A 12106-nucleotide genomic window follows, 5' to 3' on the forward strand; every position below is an offset into this window, starting at 1 on the left:
GTTGTCTATTCCATGCGGAATCCTGTTGTTTATCGGACCGCGAAAAAAGGAGTGCTTTACTAACGATTTAAGTTGTTATATAAGCCTTAACCAGGCACTCTTTCGCTGCAGCTCACTCAACTGAAAAATGTTAGACTGAAATCACACCGGTTTAAAACTTTGCGAAGTCAGTTTACTGAATAAATGTTCGAAAATTTGCGTCATTTTCAATTTGGACTTGTTGGAATGCCCGGCGTCATAGAAAGGCTTTTAATCGGCCTTTGAATGTGTTTTGTTGTTTTAAATTGCCAAGTAGTACAGTGAGTTGATATTTTTGCTAACCCGGTTTTCAAAAACCCAGGTATAAATATGAATTAAAGAATTATCGCAGCAAAGTCATGGATGGATTCGGAAAAAACATTCCTTTTTTTCGTTCAATAGATTCTCACTCAACTGTTTAAATCTTCACAGCTCTGCAACACTCGCGTGGAAAAACGGTTCCTCTGAGCGTTTCTGAGCGCTATATTGGGGTACATAATAGTGGGCAAGACCGCATGACGTTTTTCGTATCGCAGGCACAACCTGGTCTCAGTCGTTGTTATCTAAAGACTTCCTTGTTTGCGTCGGGTACAATCGAACTTTCTTTGTGGGCGCTGCTTTGCTTGTGAATCACTAGGTACGGTGCTTCGTGTTCAGTTGTGTTAAGCAAAATCAACATAAAGTCAGTGCTTTTCTTCGCTTTTGGCGTCTTCGCAGTCTTTCTAACAGGTTAGTTTTAATTGAAGTTTTAAAGGTTTTAAATAAGAACTCAGTAATTCTCTAGAACACGTTCTAAAACCAAACGCGATATTCTAAAATGGCCAATTTCTGGTAAAAAATAGCCATTTCCAGCAGTGTTTTTTCCACATTTTGATGTAGTAGGCTTAAAAAGAGGTATTATCTAGAATGAAAATTCAAAATGTTACCATGCACAGGACTGGTTCGGTAATATATTCCTTTTTTAATGCAGATCGTGCCGGTTTCCAGTCGTTTTAGGCAAAATATTTTACAATTTAACAATGATCCAGGAAAAATTCCGAAAATTTTCAAACGCACTCAAAAATAACCACGAAAATTTCCAGCAACGTTTTAGTAATATTAAAAAATACAAGATTGAAAGAGGTTTTGTCAGATTACCAAAAATGATGGAAAATGGCGATGGAAAATTTTGCCGTCAGTGTGACACAAACGCTGAAAACGTAAATACACTCTCCAAAATCATTTTTCAAACAGGCTGTAAACAATAGAAGATAAAGCTTTATCCCGTCTTGGCTGTAAATGACTACCATGATAAATAATTATCATCTCTAACAAGCCAGGTCAGAAATAAAACGTGTTTTTTAATCATAATTTCATTGGTGGCGTACAGTTCAGTTATAGCCAATGACGCTAGGGTTTTAGACTGCAAAACAGTCGGTTTTTTTCCCAAAACTGGTTTAGAGTTGCGTAGGAGCAGCGTAAGAGCAAGCGCGTGAGCCTCACATGCCTGAATACGTAAGGCAGGTGAGGCGAGAGAAAAAAAAAACCGACTGTCCGTTTTCCATATAGTCAGTTCGTTCTGACCAGGGGGTTCAAAAATGTCGTTGAACTGTCAAAAATCTATTCACAACTCCGTCCTCTTTGTAAATTTGACACATCCGGTGATTGATTTCGCGAGAAAATAGCGAAAGCAGTCTTGAGCGTTGTTTCCGTGTACAATGTAGTGTTTTCTGGAAGATCAAACATGAGTGGATGGAAGTGGCAGTACGCCGACAAAGCACAGTTCGGCAATTTTAAGAGTGGATGGATAAGCTCTGAAAATATGTTTGTTGCCCCTACTAGTACTAGAGAAAGGTGAAACGTTACCAAAAATGGCCGACCTTCTGATAAACGAACTTTTCGTTGTCCAGTCGACGAAGGAGAATCTTTCTCCACAAAGGTGGAAAGTGCGCTGCGATTCTTTCGCAACTGAACACGCCAACGGACAATGAATTCATCACGGTAGGGAACATCACAAATGACTTGTTGCAAACATAACTTGACAGTTTGCTAAGAGCTTGCATCAAAATTTAGCCAATGGGAATTGCCCGTGGCTGGGAGAAGCGGGCAATTCGAACGAATATATCTTATTCAAAACGGACAGTCCGTATTTTTAGCGTCTCTCCCCAGTCTCGCTCTCCGTTTTCAGCTTTCGTTTAACTGTTCGTGCGTACAGTGTACTTGAATACGCCAAAATACGGACTGTTTTGCAGTCTACGCGGACTTTAACAGGCCGTTTTCACACCGTTTGCTTTAGAGTCTCAGGTCGCTTTTCCCTTTTGACTTGAAGCATATTAAAATCTGACCAATAATGTGTTAAAATTGAAGAAGATCAGCTGTTTCACATATACCGATTCCGTGTCTGTTAACTTATCATGACTTATCAACCTACAGATAAGAAATTCAGTATACCTTCTCTTCTCGGATTAAGCCTCCACCGTGTCTACATTTCTGTTCGTGTTAAAACGGTTTCTAAACAGGTGGAAAGGAAATGCAACTCAAACAATAAATATATTCGCTAAATATGAGTCTATACTTATCAAATGAAATGAAATGTTGTGTGAAATTTCAAACTGCTATAAATAGCAGTAGAAAAATGAAACACGGAATCTTTAGAGCTAGTAGGGCGGCAGGCATGTATTTTAATTAAAAAGAAAAAACCGGAACTTTAAGTCTGTACTTAAAATACAACTTTCTGACAGCGGGTTTCACTCACGTGAGGAAGCAGACATAAAAACGGAAACGTTTTAATACAGAAAGTCTAGACTGATCTGGAAAATGAAAGAAGATAAATATACAAAAAGCCTTGCCAAGAATCTATTAGGTCTATGCAATAGTTCATATGCGAGATATTCGGAAAAACGTTTTACCCAAATTTATAAAGCTTTGTATGGAGACGCCATGTTTGTGTCCCTTTCAGGGGCACAAATATGGCCGCCGGAAACCAACAGAAAAATCTGTTTTTGAGTTTTCCTACTTATGCGTGAATTCTTCGCTTGAGGAACTCATAAAGATTAAAGTAATATTTATTCTAAGACAAGGAATGTTTAGATAGCAAAATCTCCAAAAATCCGTAATGTTTTTAACCCACATATGAGCTTTCCCGGCCGCCAGCTAAATGACGCGTCACGCAAAAGCCTGGAAATTCAAGCATCCTGTATCGCAAAACAAAGAACCCTTTTGAACCAAAAATTTGTTTGTATGAAGGTTTTAAGGTGCTCTAATATCACATGAAAGTATAAACTCAGAAGAAGGGATAGTTTTTTAGTTTGAATTTTGGTGACGTCATGTGAAAACCGAGAATACGTTGCTTTTGATCGTTACGTCCAAAAACAGGTGACCAGGTGGGGCTGGCAGCGAGGCCTGGAACCCAGTTTACATGATCGCCCAAGTTAAGAAATCTTTTTTAAACCATAATTTTGTTCCAAGGCGTAGTGTAGTTTTTGGAATTTACATTATGTAATTTTTCCCTTTCTGCTGGCAACAAGACACACTTGAATGAGGACTCAAACTGAAGGCAGTGTAATAACTGCTGTCATGAAAAGAGAATTCCAAACACACAAAATAATTTCCCTTTCATTTCAAATCACAGGAACATAAGAACTTAAGCATATCAACATGTGCAAAATCAAGAGAGAATGATCTCTTGGCAAAATTTATTTAGTTTTTAGTACATAAAGAAATACATGAACTACGAGATTTGACCATGCCACTCAATCATCCAACGCAACTCTGCCAGGATACGTTCACAATCAAGAATGAAGAATTAAGACTCTCAATCAATCATTTCTTGTCGTCTTAAAGGTGTAGCAAAACCGTAAATAACGCTTTCAACCACAGCCACCGCCCTTTTTTTAACATCCCTGTGAATTAATTTTGGGCCTTTCACTTGAAAATATAAACTCTTTTACATACGTATTGGAGGGTTGGCCCTTTTTTTAGTCGTGTGGGTCTTCTAAACAGAAACACAGCTTGAGAGCCTGCATCTAGACAGATGAAGTGAGTCAAAAGGTCCGGCATCGAGGAACAATGTCTGTTTTCGATCAATGTTCACTGGTCTCGTTCTTAGCGTAGTAAACCGCATGTAATGACAAACGCAAGACCAGAAGAAAGGAAAACGTAAGCTCCATATTACCGCGGACAAAAATTGGTGACAGCAAAGAAAGCAATGACCAAAGGGACCAAAAGCGAACTCATTTCACACTGTCGAATCGGCTGCAAAGACGAACTTCTTGTTGTTGTTCCCAGCCCGTTTCGCGCATGCTCACTACAAATCTCGAATAATTGACAGATTTCCTAACTGGAGCGATCATGGAAAGCCACATGTTAATAGGACCTTCGCTTTTAGCCCTGGCTAAATCTATATATTTACGTTTTGGGTGGCCAAGATAGTGACCAAAAAACGGCTTGAATAGATTCAAAAAGGATTTTTCGGAAAATTGTTTGAATTGACTCAAGTCCGATGATGTTATTCGAAGTGGTCTATATTCAACGCCATTAAGGGTTCATTACTGTTTTTCTAATTTATTTGCAGATGGAACGTTCTTCCCAATTACTGTCCAACCCTGTGGTCATTACCAACAGCACAGCAGCGGCAGCGATCACGGCTTCAGTTTATGTGGTCACCCCAGTGGGTTTCGATACAAAACTGATCCTTTTTGTGCTGTTTTTAATTGTTGGAGTCATTGGATTGGTGGGCAACATCCTTATTCTTTATTTTCTTTCCAAGAAAAAGTCGGTTCCTTTTCTTCAGTTTTCTCCTTTCCTCAGGAACTTCGACCTCTACATGAAGAGTTTAGCCCTTTCAGACACACTTTCTTGTTCTATTTCAGTTCCTTTGGCTTCTGTGGAAATAATGTATGGTGTATTCCAAAGTGGCTGGCCTTGTAGAACAGTTCGATATATCAGTGTTACGTTTACCTTTATAACAATAAATAATTTAATTGCTATAAGCGTAGAGAGGTTTCTCTCAACCCGTGATGTTCCTAAAACGTTTAGTGTTACTTCTGTCCGTAAAATAGTGTATGCTGCGTGGATTGCAGGGTTAATAGTTGCATTGGCTCCTGCTGCAACAATGAATGGTATAAGATACAATATTAACGCTACACATTACACGGTGGTCTGTAAACCTGATACCAGTTATATACCTTACAGAGTAACTTTTGCAAACGTTGTACTGATACAGTACTTCTTACCCAGCATTGCTTTGACTGGTATTAACATCATCTTGGCCAGGAGGGTATGGAAAAGAAGGAAAGGAAGGGTCGATATACTGAAAGACAACGCCATCAGGGGGAGAGTGAGATTACACCAAATCAAAACAACTAATTTACTTATAATTGTCACCTTGGCTTTTGTTATTCCCTATTCTTTACTACTTTACTACTTAGCCTATGTAGCGATAGTCAAGCCTTCACTTGATTTGCAGGTCGATTTTGTTATGAGATATTCTGGTGCAGTGCTTGTCTTTTCTAACAGCGCTGTAAACTTCTTCATATATCTGGTTCAGATGAAGGATCTCCGTGTATTTTTAAATCAAGTTGTATGCTGCAAGGGTTACGATGCTTAGGTCAACTCCCTTTATTAAGTTTTCAACCTCGGATAATGCATTTCTAGCATTCTGATTAGTTCACTCATTCTCGGTTATCAGCTCATATACCTTAGTCTGACCTTATATGGAAAACAACAAAATTTCTCTCGGACAAAGCGGCGGAAAAAAGTAGATTTCGCGAGCTTTCTGCCAACGAAACAACAGAAAAACCAGAAACAGTGCCATACTGGCAGCGACAAAAAAGCCAAAACTTTGGTTTGAAATTATTTAATGGTACTCCGAAGTTTCATACAAATATAGGGGAATTATAAGCTTTATTCTTCCGTGCGTCGAGCTGATTGTGTAACAACAACAACAACAACAACAAAGTTTACCTTAAAATTTTTTAGAATGGCTTGCAAGTCCTTGCGGGAGTAAGTTTTCAAAACCATTAGCAGATTTTTTGCTTGTTTGTGTCAACCTCGTCCCCAGGGCCTTTGGAGGTTGGGACGAGGTTCTGTTTGTGTAAAGTCAGTATAGCTGTAAAAGACGTCACAACTATGTTAACATACAGTAAAACCCCGCGACTAAGAACTTGGGCCCAGTTGTTCGAAGAGGATTGGCGCTTAACCCGGGGTTAAATTTAACCCGGGTTTCTTTTTCTGGTGTTCTAAAGCATTTTCTCGGATAATGTTCTCTGTTATTTTTAGAGCTTCCAATCATCAACTTGTAGACAAAAAGAATCAAAACTGAAATGCTTTTGAAGCTTTCAAATCTGAATTCAAATCTCGCACTAACCCTGGGTTATCTTAACCCAGCCTTGAAAACCTCAGCCCTGGATTTTAAGAACCTGTTAGGCTAAAATTTGCCAGTTAAGCTCCCTCTATATAAGAACCTGTTCAGCCTAAAAATTGAAACAGGTTCTTATTTTCTAAAATTTATGAACAAATTCTGTACATTTGAGCAAATAAGATAAGTCAATATTCAGAATCCTCTTTGGAAGTAGGACTTCAAAATTCCTCAGGTCACTGCTTTAGTCCTTCTTTTTATGGTCATTTTTCATAACTTCTAATTTGGTAAGCAGATTTTATATGAGGAATAAGCTGAATCACTAAAAAAGTCTTAGCTATATTGTATTTTTTTCTTTGGAAAATAAGAACCTTTTTACATAGGGTACGCAGACCGTAGTATTAATTGAAAATAAATGTATTTACACTGCACATACTCAATAAACAAATAAAAACGAAATTATTATCAATGTTGAGTCCGGGACTCTAACTTTAACTTAAGTGTGAACGCTATTTTAAACTAAAAAGCTGAGTGCACCTCAAGTGCTTTTCAAGTACACTTGAACTCAAGTGCACTTCAAGTGCACTTCAAGTGCACTTTAGTGTCTATTGTGAACCCATCTATTGTCTTGACCGGGGCTCAACCTGCCGCACAATGTTTCCAGACGTAGTTTATTCATTAGCTTAGCCGCTATGCCCGAAATTCAATTCTCGGGTCACTTTTAAAAATGAAATCAGGAAAAAATAACTGTACAATATTTCTTAATTGTAAATAATTCAACAGTAATAACTTAATATGATTATATAAGAATATGTAACAGTTATTCCACCCATTCTTGTCAAATAGCACATCCGTCAGCCGTCAAACGGCTTCAAATTTAAACGTCAAGCTTCATTTGTTATTTTTTACCGTCAACCGCCAAAAACGTATATTAACATTAACCATCAAAAAGTTTCGCAAATTTTCGAAAATAAGCCCCTACATGTATAAGCCCCTCCTAATATAAGGCTCCCAAACTTGTAACGCAAAAAACCCTCCGTTAAATCGCGCCTCCAAATATAAGCCCCCCGGGGGCTTGTACTTGGAAAATTGCCCTCAAATACACAGTAAAACAAAGCAAAAACGGCAAATTTCTTTCCAAATATAAAGCGAGCCCAATCTATTTTGAAAATGCGACCCCATTATAGTCAATCCAGTCACGAAAATGCGATCCCATCCACCGGCACATTCCCATTAGCCTCTTATAAGGAAGTAACCCCCCCCCCCCCCCCTCCCAACTGGTGGGGGGTAACTGCTGTCTACATTATGAATGGAAATACCTAATTATGTGCGCTTATGGTGTGTCAGTGAGAACCTAACAGAAGAGGTTGAAAGACCTTGAAAGGTTTTTTTAATATCAATAATATTTGATATTAGCTTTAGGTTATTCCTTAGTATTGCATTGCGCATCCTTAACCGTGCATAATTTCTTGCGTGGTTAGCGCGTGCCATTAAAACATGGCGGCTTTTGCCTTAAAGCTGGAGCTCCCCAGAGAGTTAAAACGTCATTTGCTCTTAAACAGGTGCGGTTATCATTTTTTAAAATCTTTTTTAGACTGAGCAGTAAGGTTCTCTCTGTAGAATGAGTCGGACCAATTCCCAGTGCAGAAAAAGAAGCAATGATCGGAAACGTGTTCAGAGCATGTGCTCTTAAATATAATCATATTGATATTGTAAGGAATTATTGCGCGTACACAAAGTCCATTTTTAATTCAAAGTTGAAGTGCCTATACGATACCATAAACAACCAATCGGTAACGTTTGACAAAAGTCTGACTGTTAGCCTGCGAATCCTGACGTATTGTCCAAGCGAGGACCGGAAATTAAATGCATCTACGTTTGCAGGCTATCCCATTGCTGGTTCTGTTTCAGACGAATGGCCTTTGCTTACAGTTGAGACATAAGACACCATTCTGTATACTTTTAAGTAGTCATTTCATGGACAAAACATGCGTCCGAGACGATTATTCTGTGGCCCTTCTACATTGTATTAACAGGGTCCCACTGTAGATAACTCGGCTCAGTTAAAGTGGTAGCCGTGTCACGTGGATATTGCTGTTCTTGGTTAATTTTGTGCAAAAAGTCATAACTTAGTATCTTTAGCCATACACAGAATGCTCCTGTAGAGTTATGAAAAATATATCAAACAAATCTTGTCAGGGAACACTAACCATGATAATTTTTTTCGTGATTTTTTTCTGCAGGCATAGCATTAAAATTTGAAAAAGTTGGCCCAATTTTTTCAAGTTTCAATCTATGTCCATCTTTGTCATCCGTCGCAACAGACGACAGGAAACAGTTCCAATGCCTAAGTATAATCTTAAATAACAAAACTGGACCATTATTTTTTGAAATCAATTGATGCGAAGACACGTCTTAACTTTTTAAAAAGATAACAAATAACGTGACTAAGCCCCTTTAAAGCGTGACGTCACGCAAGTTCACACTGACTTATTTCTTGTATAACTTTCAGGTCAGCGGTGAAGGTGTTGAAGGAGGCTGAAGAGCCCGTCAGTGCTTTGTCTGCCCTTTTTGGCGGAGGAGGATCTCAGAGTTCGAAGCTTGGAAGCATGACATTCGCTTCTGACCCATCAGGGTTGGCGAGTATGTTTTCAGGTACAGTGCGGGTTGACTAGAAATACTAGTGTAGGTTTAGTTTCACTCAAATAGGCACTGTTGAGTAATTTGAAAATCCCTCAGTTACATTGTACAACAGTGCATGGAAATATATATCTACACCTTTCATGTACTAAATCTAATTACGGTCGCCTATTGTCAAGGCTTAAGACCTAAGACCTATGTGCACCCTCGAGGTTACTGTTTGAAGTTGTTGACAAAATCCCGAGGAAAAGACTTTTTAAATTTCCTCCCAAGAATTCACTTGAAGTCTCAGTACTTCTTGGTGTGACCGGGGTAGTTATATAAGAGAAAACAAACTGTTTTTTGCAAACCTTCCTTCTTTGGGGGTACTGAAATGGGCAAACCCAGGTTCACAGTCCCCTATTTTTCCTTAAGATCGTCGGAATCAAGCGCCTACCCACCCTTACGGGCGGCCATCTTAGTTTATAAAATACCGAGTCTAGCGTGTGGATGAGTATTTAATCGAGGTTTAGCCGATAGAGCGGTTTTCATTTGAGTGTCGAAAAGTAATTGGTTTTGCACTTTCTACACGATGCGATTGGCTTGAAAGATTCGCGCCACCTTTTCATCCAATCAGAAGTAAAACCAAAGCCAATTGTGACGCGCTCGCATGCATTTTCCCGCGCTTTGCGTCAGCCACATGTAATTACTTCGAGTTTTGATTGGTTCAATGTATTGTCTGTGTCCTATGTGATTGGCCAGAGTAATTACTTTGGTTTTGGTTTTACGACACTCAAACGAAAACCACTCTATTTAGTAAAGCCGCGTTCCTAATTATCTTCAGTTTAGCCAAGACTGAGCTTGCGACAGGTGTGAAAATAGGGAGCAAAAGCAACAATGACGGCGACGGCTACGAAAACGTCACTTAAAAAAGTGAATTCGCGCTGCTTCAAACTTAATCGCGCTTATTCCATCTCGTTGTTGGCAACTTTCTCTGGAGTTGAATTCTAAAAGACTGTAGCGAAGTTCAGGAAAAGAAAAAAGAAAGTCGTCTTGTGTTCACGTCCACCAAAAGATGTGACATTAGGCATTTTCACGTCGTAGTCGTGCAGTGACGGCTAAGAGAAATGTACAAAAAAGCGTGATGGACGGTCAAAGTTGTTGTTTTGCTTCATAAACCTATTGCCTTTTTGCCGTTCTCGTTCTCGTTCTCGTTGCCGTCGCCATTGTCGTTGCTCAAGCTCCCTAATGGAAGTGGAAGGGGGAGGGGGAGGGGAAGGTGAAAGGCAGAAAAAAGCCCCCTCCCTTCCTACCTATTTCGACGCTTGCCACGCAGGCTGCCAGGACTTGTATCTAAAACGTTGCCTTCAGTGAGCAGTGTCAAGAAGGCATTTAACTCTACGTCAACTAGACAAAAAGAGGTCAACTGATCATGATTGTCTGCTGCGAAAAGTTACGACGAAAAGCTTAAACGTTCGTCATTGCTAAATGCTCCTTTATTAATGATGGAGCCACCTTAAGCGTAGTGCCATTTATAATGTATACAAGGAAAAAGGACGGTCAGTTCATGTTGTTTCCAAGCTGTTTTTCAGAAAAGTAAATGTTTTTTTTTGCTTGTAGCTTTGGGTGGAGACAATGCTATCCGAAGTGCACCCTCCCTCCCAGACCCTCCCGTTACTGCTGCTCAATCTGGACATGAAAGAACTAGGGTCGATCTTCTAACTCCAGAGCAGCTAGTCAAGTTGGTCAGCGGTGTTCTCAATGAAAGCCTTGTAAAGGAGATCGGTGGAATGTTCCAATTTAACATTACTGGAGAAAATGGGGGAACTTGGTTTCTTGATCTAAGAAGCGGACATGGGAGAATTTATGCGGAAAAACAAGGAGATAATCCTGATGTAGTACTAACTATGAACGTTGAAAATATGCAACAGATATTCTACGGACAAACTACAGCGTTTGATGCCTACATGCAAGGTGCATTGACTGTCGATGGCGACTTGAGAATGGCCATGAGTTTAGAGGCTATTGTGAAAAAGCTCAGAGAAAAACCAGTTGTTCCGGATCGACAGGTTTCTCAAAGACCGGGTGTTTATATTGTATAGAAGTACGTTGCTAATATTCAAGTTTACAAAAAAAGTAGACACTTCTTGTTATATCGTGTATAAATTTACGTAAGATGCCTTAAAGACTGAGGGATTCCTTGATCAGTATATCTTTATTATTCTGATTACCGAAAGCTCTCGAAGATTACCAAAGTCATCCGATCCCAAGTTCGATAAGTGAAGAAGACACGAAGATGTTTCGACTGTTACTTACCAAACTACCAACAGTGACCTCGTCCACGGTAACGACCTTTAGTGTTTATAACTGACTTTAGGCGAATTTTCACTCACTACTGTTGGTTATTTAGCAACATTTCCCTTTTCTCTCGTCGTTTTGACATCAAATCGGCTACAAGTAACCAACAATCCACAGTAAAAAACCGCTTCACAAATGTTTCTCTCCCCCAAACAAAGTTGAAGTCTATAAGGTAAACCAACACAACAAATCTTTTGTTGAATTGAATTGTAATTTTCATGTTTGAAAGACAAGGTTTGTAGCAGTTCTATAATTTCAGTCGTTCTTGAGGTAGTTCTTTTAAGGTGCGTCCGGTGAGAAGAGAATTGACTTGTACATTGCTGGCCTCAGTGGTTCAAAAGAAAATAATGCTATCCACTGGGTCAGGCCAGAACGGAGCGAAATTGTAGACGCGTTCTGGCTAGGACGATAAACATCTTGGTGCCACGATCACGTCAATGACACAAAGTAAATGTAAGTTTGTTTTCGTCTTTTGTAACCCGCTCCATTTAGACAGTTTTTCTGAGTAAGTAAAGCTGTCACTTATAACATGCTAATTTTAAAACCCTACTTCTTTGTTGTTTGTATAATACTGCCGTAGAAAGATTAAACGGAGTTTAAGCAACGACGTTTTTGAGCTACGCGGGTCAACCGGAGGTAGACGTTTTGCACTCTTGAGCCGTGATTCTTGGCAAATCTTTGGGCAAATCGTCTCTATAAGAGTAAAGACACTTCGTAATACAAATTTGGTGGCGTCAAGGCATACTAAAAGAGAAAAAGGCCCACTTCCGTTTG

At 39.4% G+C, this 12106-nt stretch overlaps 1 protein-coding gene across 1 annotated transcript; it reads left to right on the top strand.

The window, feature by feature from the left end:
- The first annotated feature begins 1741 nt into the window (after positions 1-1741).
- LOC140945215 (uncharacterized) lies at positions 1742-11105 on the top strand. The gene is made up of 4 exons (XM_073394266.1): positions 1742-1851; positions 4571-4666; positions 8868-9010; positions 10595-11105. The coding sequence occupies exons 1-4, from the start codon at positions 1742-1744 to the stop codon at positions 11074-11076; spliced, it is 831 nt and encodes a 276-aa protein (XP_073250367.1). The 3' UTR covers positions 11077-11105.
- The last annotated feature ends 1001 nt before the right edge of the window (positions 11106-12106 follow it).

Source organism: Porites lutea, chromosome 8, assembly GCF_958299795.1.
Source record: "Porites lutea chromosome 8, jaPorLute2.1, whole genome shotgun sequence".
Classification (NCBI taxonomy): Eukaryota; Metazoa; Cnidaria; class Anthozoa; order Scleractinia; family Poritidae; genus Porites; species Porites lutea.